The 16,052-nt window shown below is 31.5% G+C and overlaps 4 protein-coding genes and 1 long non-coding RNA gene across 12 annotated transcripts; 3 read left to right on the forward strand and 2 right to left on the reverse strand.

Moving 5' to 3' along the window:
- Nucleotides 1-478: 478 nt before the first annotated feature.
- On the reverse strand, nt 479-3,555 carry LOC100650206 (GSK-3-binding protein). The gene has a single exon (XM_020864316.2). The coding sequence runs from the start codon at nt 3,005-3,007 to the stop codon at nt 2,492-2,494; it is 516 nt and encodes a 171-aa protein (XP_020719975.1). The 5' UTR covers nt 3,008-3,555; the 3' UTR covers nt 479-2,491.
- A 273-nt stretch (nt 3,556-3,828) lies between these two features.
- Nucleotides 3,829-6,935, forward strand: LOC100649813 (bolA-like protein 3). Of its 5 annotated transcripts, none has more exons than XM_003397610.4 (5): nt 3,829-3,963; nt 5,559-5,787; nt 6,033-6,159; nt 6,471-6,559; nt 6,628-6,935. In XM_003397610.4, exons 2-5 carry the CDS (start codon nt 5,746-5,748, stop codon nt 6,691-6,693), a joined length of 324 nt encoding a protein of 107 aa, XP_003397658.1. In that variant the 5' UTR covers nt 3,829-3,963; nt 5,559-5,745; the 3' UTR covers nt 6,694-6,935. The 5 variants fall into 5 exon arrangements, with proteins under 5 accessions (XP_003397658.1, XP_012167252.1, XP_012167253.1 ...); XM_012311862.3 differs by lacking the exon at nt 3,829-3,963 and adding an exon at nt 4,064-4,198; XM_012311863.3 differs by lacking the exon at nt 3,829-3,963 and adding an exon at nt 4,647-4,783.
- Nucleotides 6,936-7,105: 170 nt separating this feature from the next.
- On the forward strand, nt 7,106-9,597 carry LOC100649630 (putative sodium-coupled neutral amino acid transporter 7). 2 transcript variants are annotated; one of them, XM_003397609.4, is made up of 5 exons: nt 7,106-7,338; nt 7,426-7,603; nt 7,820-8,180; nt 8,254-8,503; nt 8,576-9,597. In XM_003397609.4, exons 2-5 carry the CDS (start codon nt 7,498-7,500, stop codon nt 9,227-9,229), a joined length of 1,371 nt encoding a protein of 456 aa, XP_003397657.1. In that variant the 5' UTR covers nt 7,106-7,338; nt 7,426-7,497; the 3' UTR covers nt 9,230-9,597. The 2 variants fall into 2 exon arrangements, with proteins under 2 accessions (XP_003397657.1, XP_003397656.1); XM_003397608.4 differs by having other exon boundaries at nt 7,106-7,282.
- Nucleotides 9,486-15,937, reverse strand: LOC100649507 (E3 ubiquitin-protein ligase RNF123). Of its 3 annotated transcripts, none has more exons than XM_048409007.1 (12): nt 14,956-15,937; nt 14,440-14,608; nt 13,927-14,066; nt 13,521-13,843; nt 12,484-13,452; nt 12,286-12,413; nt 12,085-12,188; nt 10,954-12,017; nt 10,551-10,879; nt 10,312-10,477; nt 10,088-10,234; nt 9,486-10,013 (listed from the first exon to the last, which is right to left on the reverse strand). In XM_048409007.1, exons 3-12 carry the CDS (start codon nt 14,022-14,024, stop codon nt 9,703-9,705), a joined length of 3,639 nt encoding a protein of 1,212 aa, XP_048264964.1. In that variant the 5' UTR covers nt 14,025-14,066; nt 14,440-14,608; nt 14,956-15,937; the 3' UTR covers nt 9,486-9,702. The 3 variants fall into 3 exon arrangements, with proteins under 3 accessions (XP_048264964.1, XP_048264963.1, XP_003397655.4); XM_048409006.1 differs by having other exon boundaries at nt 14,330-14,608; XM_003397607.4 differs by lacking the exon at nt 14,956-15,937 and having other exon boundaries at nt 14,330-14,612.
- On the forward strand, nt 13,954-14,312 carry LOC125385694. Its single transcript, XR_007225248.1, has 2 exons — nt 13,954-14,081; nt 14,169-14,312. It is a non-coding gene; the product is annotated as an uncharacterized LOC125385694 (long non-coding RNA).
- Nucleotides 15,938-16,052: the final 115 nt, after the last annotated feature.

Below are 16,052 nucleotides of genomic sequence, written 5' to 3' on the forward strand. Positions count from 1 at the left end.
GGAAAAATTAAAATTTTTTACTGATGTATATTAAAGTTATTTCTATATCATTTTTTATATTAGATTATACACATTTGAAAATTATTATTAAATTATACTTAGAAATCTTTAAGAATAGAAAATAATTAAATAAGAAGTTCAAATATCTCAAAGATTCTGTTATTTTTTTATTGAAAGATTATCTCATTTAATCACCGAGGATATTATGATGTCCCTGTAATACCTTCACGCATGAAATATGTTTTCCATATATGTATGTACCAAGGTGATTGGATAGCTTTTCGTAACAAAATTTCTTCGATACATTTTTATGGCAAGAGCACGAGTTAAAATCTACATTACAATATTTATAACATTAATACGTGGCATAAATCAATATAGTAACTAATAAAAAATTCTGAAAACAATAATTTCCTAAAATACAACTCACTGGGTAAATAGAACTCACTGGGTAAGAAAATATAAAATAAGACTAGGATGAAATCTTTTACTTGTTTATTTATAATTAAGGTTCGCCGGATGACAAATCCGACAATCACAACGAGGTATATAACTTCCTTGATTTATACTTTAACGGTGAATTTAAAGACAAATCTCTCATTATCTACACATTCATACCTATGCGAACTCAAATCGTTGCACATACACGCACAAAATACACATCAGGAAGAAACGCGCTAATTCCCCATTCATTCGCTCATACATATGATCACGTGCGTTCATCGGAACTGTGATCTAACGTAATATTTGTAGTTGTGAACTAGTTAACATTTGTACAATATGTAGACATGACACGATACGCGATACCGTGCTTTCATTTTGTCCGGCTCTTATAGGGTGACATATTACAAAATCCACCTTTTACCGGATTTTTCTTCATATCAGTTCCGAAATCATAAACTGAATTATGCTCTACCGTTAAACCGAATACGCATGTGCATCCAATATGCATACAACAAATTTACACGCGCGTACAGCGTTTGTTACGTCGCTAACGATCGATAGTGATAAATAACTATATATGTACTTAATATATGCGGAGCGAATGTAAACCTACCATGTATCAATCGTATAAGAAACCCACGCACTCGCGTATATACTTTTACAACAAAGTGGATTTACTATCTCTCTTCAACCAAGTCGGCTAAATACTTTCAAACGCACAAAATGGCGATAATTCGTACAATTACAGAACTTAAATTTGAAAGTATACATATACATAATATATATAACTCAAGTAACGAACGCTACATTGTTGTTTCTACCTTAAACAAATACCTCTCGTTCGTTGTGCAGAAAAAAATAAAAAAGAAGGAAATAAATGAGATCACTATCCTTCGAGTTGCGATGCTTCCGCGCGTAAAAAGGCGTTTTTATAATTCGTTGATTGATTTCTCAGATGATTTACTTAGTTAACTCCTCTAGTAGTAACTGGACCATAACAGCCCGATCAAATCGAGCAAAATTCTTTAACTAATATATCCTATATACTATAGGATACTTTTCGTTCATACGCGTGCTCTTTCTCGTATTTCACGCCATTAAAAAAATCTATAATCATAACTATACATAAACATATATAACGGAGGTAACACATGAACTTAAATAAGCATTAAATTATTGGATGCTGAATTATTATGCTAACCGATTCACATTAGATCGCACATTAAGTTGCTACTTCTTTTCATTTTTAAATACCTAATTCAAATTAACTACCAGATTACTTTCTATAATTACAAAAAAGATAATAAACTATCAAAGCAAACAGAAAATTATAAATGTTTTTGTATAAAAAAGAGAACAAATAGGTTGCAAACGATTTCGGTAAATTTCAATTTGTCAATCACTACTTCCAGAACTTCATCTTTCTAGTACCCTGGACGCGAGAGCAGCACTCAGGAACTCTTCCTTTTATCTTTTTTCGTTTATTCAAAGAGGGACAAGAATCGCAGTTTTGAAAAAAGATCGGTGAACCTTGTTGTCATGTAAATCGAATCCGAGGGCTCGAATCGAAGCAGCCATGTCTTCCACGTAAGCCTCGTGAGTCGTCGATACAGGCGAGCTTAGCCGAATTTACACGATCCGTGCGTGTGAAACTACTTCGGATAACAACATACCATATTTACAAACACGGCCATGTAAGGCCGTAAGTTCTTGGCTAATTATGTTTACCTCGTTGTACTTTCTTTCGATACGAGCCACACACATATTTTGCTTAACAGGAGAATATGTTCTCGCCTGATAACCCTTTTTTTCTCATGTATGCACATACACAATATATACACACACGCACACACATATATATATACACACACGAGGTATACCAAATGTATAACCGTGGAAAGATACACCAAGGAACAAGAATGACTGTTTTAATAAAGGACACCGAACTTTTTTCACTTTTGTGTAGTCTAGACACCACAAAAATCTGTTTAAATCTCCTTAAATTCCATATACCGGTCTCGTATACCGGCCGCACTATAATTCATTTTCACAGCTCAAGTGGTTTGTACACCGGTGGTAACTGTTCGTCCTCCGAATCGTAGAAGTACGGTTTTCTTCGATAAACTGTCGACGATTGTTCATCATCTTCCTCCTCCTCGGAATTATCCAGGTCGACGAGATTCGCTTGAAGTCTCTTCACAGCCTCTTTTATCAAACCACCTTCTCTGAGCAATTCTTGTAAAAGCTCATACGGGTCATCGTCTCTCGTTGTCGGCCTTTTGTGATGGTGATGATGATGAGTTAAGTGATGACGATGATCGTGACCACCGGTGTTCTTCATGCCGCACATCTCACAGCTACTGGGATCTGCCCAAGACCTCGAAGGTATTTGATATGGTGATGGTCGGTTTTTCTGACTGATGCTAGATTTAGCTTTCAAACTGGATAGTCGAAGGTTCTCTTTGATTTGAGAGACAAGAAGATCGACGTCGCGAGAGAGGAAGTCTTGCGTCGTGTTGGGCACTACCTCGATCAAGTAGGTTGTTTCTTCGGCGCTCGGCATGGCGTAGGTTACTTTCCCCCGTTCACCGGCTACGAGAACAAAAGGACAATGGCACGAATGCCGTGTTTACACCTCCACGTCTGCGATACTGGCGAGCAGCGGCTACAATAAAGCCGCGCTCTCGGCCAACGTGTTATTGTCCTCTCTCTTTCTTTCCCTTTCTCCTTCTCTCTTTTTTTCCTTTCCTTTCGTAAGCAGGCAGAAGGTTCTTCACATTGCACACATCAATACACAAGAAAAATACTTTCCTAGCTTACTGTTTCCGTTTCTTTTTTTTTATTTTAATTGTTTCTTAAATATATTGTAATTTTTTTATCAGAGGAGAATAAACCCGTCTTTGAATGATATAGGTAACCGAATTGATTAAACGTGCCTAGCTTTCCCAGTTAAAGGTGCACTTGATGTTTACGAACATATTTAGAAACGTTTGTGTAAACATAGATGGCCTAAACTAGCAGTCGCGTCTCGTAATCGCATGGAACGCGTGATTCACTGTGTAAATACGCACCATCTATCCTACCCCCTCCTCTGCAAGCCTTTCCTTTTCTCGAATGTTGAACGAATCATCAAGTTTTGCTCGTGCTTTAGTTCGAAGAATTGAATGAACACATTCTCATCGGACACATATATTGGCGTAGTCGACCACACACACACAACGCGGTGGTTTTAAATTCGTTTGAACGTATATACACGAAAATGTTCTTCTTTGTCTATCTCTTTCTTAAATAACTCGATTGGAGTTATTTCAACGTCAACATCGTCTCTTTCTTGATCGTGTTACATTTCGATTCGAGCACACGTTGCACAATAATACACGTTTTGACGCAAGTCTGGCTCCGGCTCTCACACAGCGTGTACGGTTTGGAATCTAGAAATCCACTGGCGATTGCAATACCTCCAACAAATAATTGTTTTCGAATAATAAAAGGTTGAAAGTTTACAATTTTGAGTAATTTGTAAGTATAGAGATTAAAAAGGGCACGGCAACGTTCCCTAGAGCTAAAGCGAGCGACCGCTCATCCGTTAGCCACAAATCTTCTACTCTTATTATTGTTTTGGTTCTGACGCGCATGCGCACTTTCCCCCACACTCGTGTAAACAAACCGTTAACTCGTGAGCTCTAGCGAATCGATAATATCTTTACCACTTCCTTGTTGCACGGTGTCCCCTGCACCCCCCAGAAAACCGTGTGTAAGTGTATATACATATAAGCCTATAAGGTGAAATGATTTCACTTCGTAAATTTTTCGCAACGTATCGTTCAGATTCGAGCTAAGCATGAATTTCGGTGGAAGAAACACGTACACACACATCATTGATTCGTTGCATAGACATATGAAATATAGACCGCCATGCTTTATGAAGAGTGTGGTTCTCGTTAAAAAAGAGATAGAGATATATTACGCGGTTTCTTTTTCTCTTTTTAATAGATATTTGTGTTTAATACATAGAAAAGGAAGGAGAGACCTTGTTATTTATCTCTATTTCTTTTTCCACAAAGGCCATTTTCTCAACACAGCATCTGCGGTCTATACTTCTCAAGTCTATGGTTTATTGCATGTATGTATGTATGTAAGTTGTATGTTGCTCCTGAAGCGCTTCAGCTTCGGTGAAATAGAAGGATCAGGGGTCGCAGGGCAAAGGGAGGGAGAGGCTGCAATGTACGGATCAAGGTTACACTCGAGTCCGTGTTAATCTACGTCATCCTTTGCCAAGTTTATGGTGCGTGCGCATACGCGCGTGTACTCGATTTCCACTTGCGATATACGTGTTTACGTAAGCATTTATCGGCAACCAGCAAATCATTCATTAGATCTAATCCGCGAAACAACGTAACCTGTTGTGCATCTACTTTCGCAAATTTTCTTCTAATTGGTTAAAAAAATGACGAAATCATAGGAAAGATTTCATATACACACACATTCGTTGATTGCATCATCACGAATATGTATTGGCTCTTGTTACATGTATGATTATTTACTTAACATATGTATCGCAACTATCGCGAATTTGAAAGGAATGACATTTTCTTTTAATATATCTGCTAGTTTTATTTAGAGATTAGGCGATACAATGTTTCTTTAAGTATCAATAGCAATAAAAGATTGTTTATTTGAATGCGTGGATCAAAATGATGATGTCGGTTGTGATATAACGTTCGGTAAAAATAGCTTGTAATTTTTGTTGTGAAAGGTGGGTTAGTCGGTAATAAATAGACTAACCTCTCTTTTTATGAAATCAATATTTATCAATTGAAAACTCATTCATCAATTTTTGCTATATTTTATATTTTTGATCTGCTGTTGCATAATTCAGTTTTTACTATTTGAAGCTTTTTATGTACAAATTTACTGAATAATATCATTAATAAAATTTTATGAATTTTTGTTAAATGAAATAACACCAAATGTATTGAATTTGTGATAATAATTTTCAATTGATGTCAATTTAATATTCGATTCACGTACTCCATGTATGAGTAAAAGTAAAAAATATATGTATGTATTTTTATATTTTTTAATGCGCTCTTCTTTTTTTTACAATGTTCTAGAATTAAGTAGATGGCGCCATCTTAACTTTGTAGTTACGGATCAGCTGATCGAGTGAAATATTGATGCTTATGTACTCTCAGTTGACTACCATTTCATTTGACTGTTTTCAACGAAAAGTTGTCACTCATTGGATCATAAACAGAGAAACAAACGAGGTTTAAACGAACCCGATCTATTATAATAACTATGTTCGGTCGTGTGTTTATGTCAAATTTTCGTAATATTTCGGTAGGTACAAACACACTTCTCATATAAGTGTATGTTTACTATTGAGCAAATTGTTCTATAATTGAAGAAACTTTATGATAGCTACCATTCCCTCTTAACATGCCAAAATCAGCTCGTTAAATACTTATTATTCGCGTTTGAAGAAATTCCTAATATCCATATTTTCTTATTTCCTTTCGCTTCAAAAGAAAGAAATAAAAAACTCTTGAAGAATGCGTAAGATGAATAAAATGAAAGTTTTGCAGCTTCTATCGAGAGTATGGAATGGACCCAACAGGGCATTGGCTGGTAGAAATGCTGAACAAAAAATGATATCAATTCTAAGAAACAAATTTCCTCAAGCTAAACTTATAGAAGTTAATGATGTCTCAGGTAAAATGATTAAGAAAAAGAAGTAAATTATGGTATATTTTTATTGCGACAATGTAATGGAATATGTAACAGAACGCTGATGCTTTTTAAAAAGAATTATCTTGATCATTATTAAGGAATAATTATTTAAGAGTGATTTGTCTAATATAGAAATTTGAAAGAATTTCATTCATTTAAGATTCTATATTATTTATTTTTAATTTAATATTTTTGATTAAAAAATAGCTTGCTTATAAAAATTTTAAAGATATTCTTTTTATCTTTTAAATTTTTTTAAAGCTTGAAGGAATGTTTATATTTTATTATTGTAGGAGGATGTGGTGCAATGTTTGAAATAAATGTTATTGCACCAGAATTCAAAGGATTGAACACTATTAAGCAGCATCGATTAATTAATGATGTAAGAAACATTATTGAAAAGATATTGTTGCACCATTGAATTTTTTTTTATTGCAATTATTTCCACAGGCCCTTAAAGAAGAGATTAAGGATATGCATGGAGTAAGAATATATACAAGCGTTCCTGAAGCTTAGATTATTTGTTATTTTTTACAAAACTATAAACTATAAAACTATCTACTTATATCATGTAGATGTATGACTGAACTGTATAAAGTTTTGTAAATTTTGCATATAAATATTCATATATATATCTAGCAATATTTGTGTTCACATATATATAAAATTCAATGTTTATTTAAAGGTTTTGAATAATATGAATCATCTATATGCATAATAAAAATGTGTACAATAAATGACTAACATAATTAAATAGATTTTATTTTTCTATATATTATTTTACCCATTCATTCAATTTTATAAAACTTGATATTTTGTACCTATCATGTTATCTTAAATAAAGATTTTCTTATAAAATATAAAATATTAAAAATAACATATTATATTATTACAATTATAAAATAACAAACTTTATTATTTTTAAATATGTTAAACTGTCAATTGGCTTTAAATAAGAAAGAATGTCCGAAGTACTATAATTTATCATCTAACAAGGTTTCGAGTTTAGTAGTAAGTTTAATCAAAGTTAACACGGCGACATCATGCGGATTCAATTGGCAATTCCAAGTCGGAAGGTTTAAAGTTCACCAATAATTGAAACAAAGTATGTACTTGTAATATATTTTTTAAAATAACAATGTTATTAATTGGACCATTAAAGTAACGAACATAATTTTATTTTCTAACGAACTTTAATCTAATTATCTAGTCTTAGATATTACTGATAAATTTTCTTTTTACTTGAAGAAATGCATTATCCCAGATAAAACTTGGATAGTTTATTAATCAGGAATAACCATTCAGATTGCAAACATCATCATGAATTATTTAATAGGGGATACGGAACGACTTATCACCAATGATATGTTATTATGCACTGCACCTAGTCCTTCGTCTATTCCTAATACTGAAAATGCTCGATCAGGTATTGTGTTTATTATTTTACTTTATAATACAGTTTCTAATTTTTCTTCAAACATAAATAAGACACATCTGTCATTGATTTTTTCTAATAATTTTAATTTATCTACTATGTATATGTCAAAATAATGTTCGATAGTAAATTTTGCTTTTATATTTAAGCATTTAAGGAAATGAAATGTATTGTATATTTTTTATTAATTGTTTGTAATATTTGCAGGGACCAGCATATTAAGTACAATTTTTCTAATTGTGAATGCTACCTTAGGAGCTGGTCTTTTAAATTTCCCACAAGCCTTTGATAGAGCTGGAGGATTAGTCAGTTCTATTAACGTGCAACTTGTTGCACTCATCTTTATTATTGCTACACTTGTCATTCTAGCCAATTGTAGTGACATTACAAATACCTGCACTATGCAAGATATGTTTGCTAATTTTTATGGACAAAAATCATTGTTTCTATGTGCACTTTGTATTGTGATATATAGTTTTGGATGTTGCTTAACATTTTTAATAATTATTGGTGACCAGTTTGATAGAATTCTGGCAACATACTATGGACTTGATTATTGTTATACATGGTAAATGAAAGTATATATTGGAATATTTTTGTATTAATATTATTGTTTTTTATTAACCAGTTTAATATTTTAGGTATATGTCCAGAACATTTGTCACAACTGTGACGTGTAGTTTATTTATACTGCCTTTATGCTTTTTTAAAGGATTGGATGTTCTAAGCTATGCTAGTTCTATTGGTTGCATAACTATTTTATATGTAATAGCATTAATAGTCTATAAATATTTTACAAATACTGTGTATCCTATTAATTCTATGAAAATATGGCCAGACAACGAATATGAGGCACTTCAAATAATTCCAATAATTTGTTTCGCATACCAGGTATCCTATTTTTAAGAATGTTGTGGTTTTAACTCATTGCTTCACTCTTACAAATGATTTTTATATTTGCAGAGTCATATGACAGCAATACCAATGTATGCTTGTATGAAAGAACGCAATCTTAAAAAATTTACATTATGTGCTATAATAAGCATGATTATTTGTTTTACTGCTTACACAGTAGTTGGTATTTTTGGATATGCGACATTTGGTGCTGGAAAAGTGCCCAGTGATATTCTTCAAGGCTATGCAGACAAAAGTATAATTCTCACTTTAGGGATTATATTCATAGCAATCAAAAATTTTACTACATATCCAATTGTCTTGTATTGTGGCCGTGATGCGCTCTTAAGTCTTTTAGGAATGGACAGTAATTCTATTAAATTTAGAGTTTTTATTACATTGATCTGGTATATACTGTCTTTAGTAATTGCGGTACTAGTACCAGATATTTCACCAGTTATTAATTTTTTGGGCGCATTGTCAGCAGCTTTTATGTTTATCTTCCCAGGAATTTGCCTATTTCAGAGTACACTTTTGAAAGATTCAGAACTACATTTAAATAAAGATCGACTGTTAATATTTTTTGCAATTTTCATTACTGCGCTTGGTGTGTTTATATCTGGTGTTGTACTTACAGAAGCAACAGAAGATTTGAATATAAAACCTAACAAAAGTTCATTAGTAACTGGATTTAGACAGTTAAAAGAAAATCTATGTACTTAGTATATCTTATATGATTTGAGGTTTTAAAATATTTTACACAAGAAAAATTTGTGTAAACTACTAATAAGGAAAAGAAAAAATGTTATAAATGCTTGTATAATAATTTTATCATAATGTCCTGTGATTTATAATTGTTATAATTTAGCTAAATATTTTAATATTCATTGATATATTTTAATTATAATAGGAAACAGGAAAGACTGATACATATGCAAATATAATGGTATGTTTGTTATATTATGGCAGAAAATCTATATAAAGACTAAAATTTATAATTTTTTATTTTTGTACTGCATTCATAAATCTTTAAGATAGAGTGATACAAAATAATATTAAATAAATAAAATTTTACATAACATTTTATACAATTTGTTTACTTTTCTTCAGAATCTATCTTATCATAGTCTTTACAAGAAATTTATTTTTATAATTACTTTCATGATTATGTTATATCGTCAACACGATTTCATGGATTATTTCGAGGACGTAATTACACTACTAAAATCGTGTAACACGTTACTAGAAAGGTCTATGACTTTCTCGATTATAACTTTACAAAAAAAACATAATCTACTGTTTAAGAGATGTCGGTCGATACAAATACGACATGTTTGATGATTACAAGGTTTAAAAGTTACTGCTATAGGTTGTGCATAGCATATTGTGCAAATATCACCATTATCGCTTGAAATTTTTGAGTTTGGTAAAATAGCACGACACTCGTCTAAATATTCTATCATACCTTTCACTTTTTCAATTTCTTCTTCCGTTACGTCATTTTTATCTACAAAAATTTAATTTAGAAAAAGTTGTGCGCTAATTTTTTATATATCATGCTATATATTTATTTATACTTACAATTTGAAAAAGAAAATCTTTTTATATTTCCTCCTTGCTTATCTTCAACTTTTGAATCTCCTAACAAGAAATAAAGAGTGCTCATTTGAAAACTCGGCTCTATCAATAGGGTTTGAGTAATCCTTGGTACTTCTGCTATGGATTTTGCTAATAAAATTCATATTTTTCTTACGTTGAATTCTGTCTATATACCTTCTTTACTTGTAATTAAAAACGATACTTACATTTAGAGTTGATCATATCATCATTCAGTAATGCCAACAAAATACCTGTAACTGCTGCTAATATAGGGTAGTGATCCACCGACTCTAAATCTGGGATTTCCAATAACACAACATGTTGGAAGCAACTAGTTTGTGAACTAATTCTATTTAAAATTTGACAAAGTAACTAAAAATAACAATGTAATGATAATTATATGTTAAGTAAAGTATAAAGACATTAATAGCATAGAAACATGTACTTGGCACAATCTAAACAACAGATTTTCACTGAAAGACTGTGGTAAATTATTGAAGATATCCGGAACGATAGTGATGATCATTTCCAAAACTCTCAATAGCGAAATCGTTAAGTCGAAACATGTGGCGCAAATTTTTAGCTGTCTAGATTCAATGAAAACTCTTTCGGGCCTGCATGAAACATTATGAATCTCTTGAACCATTCCAATAAACTCGGAGAAAGTCCAGTTCAGCAAATTCAGTAAAGGATCTAAGAACGCTGTCGTGTCTTGAGGATTTTTCAATAATACATCCCTTACATGGCCTTGGTACACAATGGACGGACATGGCTCTAAAGAACAGAGACTAGTAAGCTCGTTGATTGTCCAATTTTTAAGGCATTTACTGAAAACAACAATTACGTACTTCTAGGTTGAGAAATTGATTCTTCTTGATATAATTTTGGTCCGACTCTTTTCAAAAGATGTGGGCTTCTTTTATATCGAAAGGCAAAGCCATTACCTTGCCAAAATCTGACTAAAATCCAATTTGACTCTGCCCATGCCCTTTTTTCGTATGATTTCAATAAATTCGTGACAAGTTTTATTCGACTCTCTTCTGGTACACTTTCCATAGCTTCTAATGTAAGTGGATTGAACACGAATCCAGCTAGCGTCAAAAGTAACGTACTCTTGGAATCTACGTTTACTATACGAGAGTCCATAAAATGATCACAAAGAAATTTAGCTATGTTCAAAAACATTTGTTGGTAATCTGGAATTTGTTCAATATGTGCTGTTGGATGCATATGACTTCGTAAACCAACACACAAGTCGGTTAATGCTTCTACGTAAAAATCCGGGACAAAACTAAACATGTTTCCTTCTAAGCTGGCGTTCGTCAAAGTCAACGTGACCACTTTTAGAAGCCATGCTAGTTGTGATTGTTTCTCCTTTGAATAAACAGCAGCACGAATCCACGCCATATGTCTTCCCTGTTCTATTAACTTAGCATTGAAAACGTTAATGGATCTGAGTAATTCTTGCTCGATTGACACAGATTCAAGCTTCTCTTTCTGTTTAACTTCTTCTAGTCGTATTTTTATATTTTGATTGGCAGAAATATATTCTAACATGCTATTCCTAAGAAGAGCCGCTTTTTCCAATGGCTCCTTTGCTACTAGATGGTAAAATAAAATAATACTATCGAGTAATTCAAGCAAAGATGTAGTTGGATCTGCAGTATTCATGGGTAATGATGTATCAAGGATTATTGATCTTCCTTCATCTAGTGAATTCATGTTGTTCATTCGAACAAGTGCCATCCTATATGAATGAGATGTTTCTTGAGTTTGATCCATTGTAACAATTGTTTGGTGTTCAGACCCTAACAGTTGTGTTAGTTCACCTCTGTGCATCTTGTTCAAATGAGACACTAATCCACCCAGTCTTTCGATTCTGGAGTAGTCGATCGATCCATCGTAAAATACCCTGTTCATTCCAATTTATAAAAAAAAAGATGTTATTAATATTGAAAGTATATTGAATAAAATTTTACCTGGAAGGCACATAAACAGGTGATGTTCTAACTTCGGCATCCCATAAAATTTTGAATGCGATCAGAAGTCGATAAATACAACAAAGAGTAATCGGTGTCGGATTCTGAAGTTATTGATTATTATCTGTAGAAATACTGACCAAAGACATAATGCTAAATAAAATAGTTTAATTATCGAAAGTTTAATAGTCCATTACTTACACTACTTGCTATAGGAACAAAACGCTTAAATTTTCTTAAAAATATAGTTCTTGAAGTTGGTCTTCTTTCATTACCATCAGAATTGTCAAGAAGAATTATTAAAAGTTGTACTTGTAATGTTTCTAGTTCTGTAAAATACAAATTATAAATAAAAAATATTAAAAATTATACAACAAAAACGCTTAAAATTGACCGTACCAGAGATTGTAGTTTTAATTTGTTGACAAGCTTCTAAGTAACTTTCTTTATTAGCTTCAACTGTTAAATCTACAGGATCTGTTTCCCACCATACATTACTAACTATGTCAATCAATCCTTTTTTATCTGGTGGTTTAACATTCAAAAAATTTGGAAGCCTTACTTTATCAAAGAGTAAATGTTGCAATAAATACTGACGCGTTAATATATGTTGACAAAGTTTTGTTAGAAGAAGCACGTTCTTACACTGATCAGAATATTCAACTAAGTAAGATACATGTCTGAATGCAGACAGTAAAAAAACGACAATAGTTTCTAAACATATCCTGAGTTCATGCTCTTCAAGAAATGTCCATAATAAATCTAAACATGTTGACAATAAAGAAGTTTCTGTTTCCGAAAGATGTCTTATAAAAGGAACTACAATATATTCCGTAACATAGGGTATTGAAACTAAAGGTCCTATATGTTTTAAAACGCAATTTGAAAGACACATTAAATAGGTCTGTACATTCATATCTTCATTATGTAACTTTTCTTTGTGTATAATCTCTTTGCTTATATCACTCTCTTTGTTCATATTTTGTCTTGTATCTATCTGTTCTATTATTTTCAAAAACCATTTGAATAAAAGTGCAGCTTGATGTATTTCTTGTTTTGGAATTGCTTGTAATGGCTCATATCCTTCTAAAGGATAGTGCATTGGTGTGGATCCAAAATTGGCTGTTAAACCTTCTTTTAGTGCAAGACTTACTGTTGGAAAATATGCAAAACCAGCACCCATTGATATATTTTCAAAAGCTCGTCCAAGACATCTACCATTTCTATAAAAATCAACATTTCCATTTTCTAAGTCTAACGCACATCCAATAATGTCTCCTGTATGCCATGGTTCTCCATATGTAAATGTAGCTGCATTCCATTTTCTAACACGGTTTCCATCATAAGCATATGAATTAATGGTATCTCCTAATAAAGATACATTCTATAAGATAGAGTTAAATTCTTAAATTATATTATCAGAAATATCAACATACCAACACCAGATTCTTGAGTGAATGTACAATTAACTGTACTCCAACCAATTTGCATGAGACCTTTGGTTCTAAGTTGAACTTCATACATCCATTTTCCTTGATATACCGCTGTATTTGCTCTTATTGTGCTAAAAGTACTTTTGCTATTAAGAGTAAGCTTATCAGGAGAAATTATGAATAATCCTAGACATGATGTTATGTCAAATCTGACAACATTTGGTCCAATTCTGCCAATTCTTTTGTCTTCTACATTTTTCTCTGGAGCATCTTTTAAAAGAGCACTTTCAATGTACCTATTTGTTGAATCTAAACTATGAGCTATCCTAAAATGTTAATGCATATATTTCAAAAACTATTAATTATGATAAATTAATACATGAATAAATCGATCGAGTAGTAAAAATACCTTGAAGATTTTTCACTTTCATTGCTAGATTTTCTATCAGTAGATTCTAAGAATATATCTGACCCAAAAATGTCTCTTACTATTTCATCAATTTCCATGTTTGAAAATATTTATCGTGTATTGGCATTGAAACCATTAAACTGGAATAAGTTCAAGTATGAAATACAAGGATTAACATTGTATTTTTAATAACTTTTCGAAGCTGTAATTATCAAAAACTAACCACATTTTTTTTACCGAAGGGAAAACCGAGAGGGACACATAGTATCAAAAACGAAACAATTGAATCTGATAAAAGTATGAGGACGTGAATATTAATACTTGATACGTGATTTGTTGAGAAATTCTTTCAAGCTTAGCGTTAATAAACATGCATACGCAATGAATACAATCTCATCTTTACCTTTTCGCAAAGAACATGTATGTAGTTATATACAAAAGCTGACATCAGCTGATTTATCAGCCGTCCTTATGTATTTAATTATGTATTCTCATTGACCATTAGTTACTTACTCATTAGGTGTAAATACTGTATTTCTCCATTTAAATTTCGTGCGCTCTATAAACATCGATGCACAGGAAATTGTAGTTTTGATACGTTTTTTTACATTTAACAAAGAAAATCTTATGTAAATGTTCATTTAAGTTATTGCATTCAACGTGCAGGATACTTGTAAAAGGCCTGCCAAAAATAAATGATTTGTTACCTGTTTTTCTACATTTTTCACTAGTTTTATAAATATTTTTATTTCAAGTTAGCTTTCAATGATCATCTAATGGTTCTTGATTGCAATGGAGCAAGTAACTGGAAAAGTTATTTTTCCAGTTATCATTTTTTCAAAAATTATTTTTATCAGGAAAAATAATTCGAGTAATATTAAAAAATTATAGACATGTTAAATTTCTTCCAAAGTGACGCATAAATTTTCTTTAAAATTGCAGTCATAATTCAATGTTATCATCAAACTAAAATTCAGGGACTCTCCTAATAATAAAAACAAAAGAGCAAGCACTAAGAAATTTACTTACCGCAACACCTATAAAAGTTACACAAATTTAGATTTAGGAACATGATTAGGTTTTGTTGCAGAAATGGTCACAATGCAGCCTGCAAGTTTCTTTATTGAAGTTAATATCAGTAACCGTAACGGAAAAATAGTCAAATTAGGCTCTTGTATCTGTACGATGGGGCAAATTGACATAAATACGTAACAACATTAAATTACACGTTAAATTACACTGAATTCTCATGGGGCTAACAATTCAACATGAGAGTAGTTATACAAAAGAAAACGATTGTAAAAGCGCAACTCTCACTATGTATGAACTATGTATATAAAAACGAACGCACCGTTAAGAAAACTCAAGTTTTAGCTTTGTGTTCGTTCAACGAATATTATGATACAATCAGAAAAATGGGGAAAGAGGGAGGCAATAATTCATTGGCTTTGGTATTTTTCTTATTGCGGTGGGTATAATGTGATAATATTTCGTACTAATATTTGATCAGTAACTATAAAGAGTATTATGTTAATCAATCTTAATTGAATTTGCATCACTCGTTACTTTATGGATCACGATTGTTTATAACGCGTCCCATTAGTTTTCCACTCAAAGTATAATTCGTAAAATGCTTGCACAGAGTATCAAGTATACTGTATGCATATTACTTCGATAAACGAGTACAATGATTTTTTTTTTCGATTTTTCCTTTTTTTTTAAATTGGTTATAGGGAAGAAGGGCATGAATACATCGAGGTGTTACATCGCTTTCTTCTGATTTCGTTGAATTTTTTTTTGTCATAGTAGAATTATTGGTACATACCTAGAACTGACGTCGAATTGTTTAAATACTCGTGCATTATTGTACACTTATTATTCTCGAATATATCGAACATCATTGTCGTTATAATTCTTATTAAAGACGTCCGTGACATATTACTAATGTTTAATGGTAATAATAATAATAATAATAATAGTAATAATAATAATAATAATAATAATAATAATAATAATAATAATAATAATAATAATAATAATAATAATAATAATAATAATAATAATAATAATAATAATAATAATAATAATAATAATAATAATAATAATAATAATAATAATAATAATAA

Source organism: Bombus terrestris, chromosome 9 (assembly GCF_910591885.1).
Source record: "Bombus terrestris chromosome 9, iyBomTerr1.2, whole genome shotgun sequence".
NCBI classification, from domain to species: domain Eukaryota; kingdom Metazoa; phylum Arthropoda; class Insecta; order Hymenoptera; family Apidae; genus Bombus; species Bombus terrestris.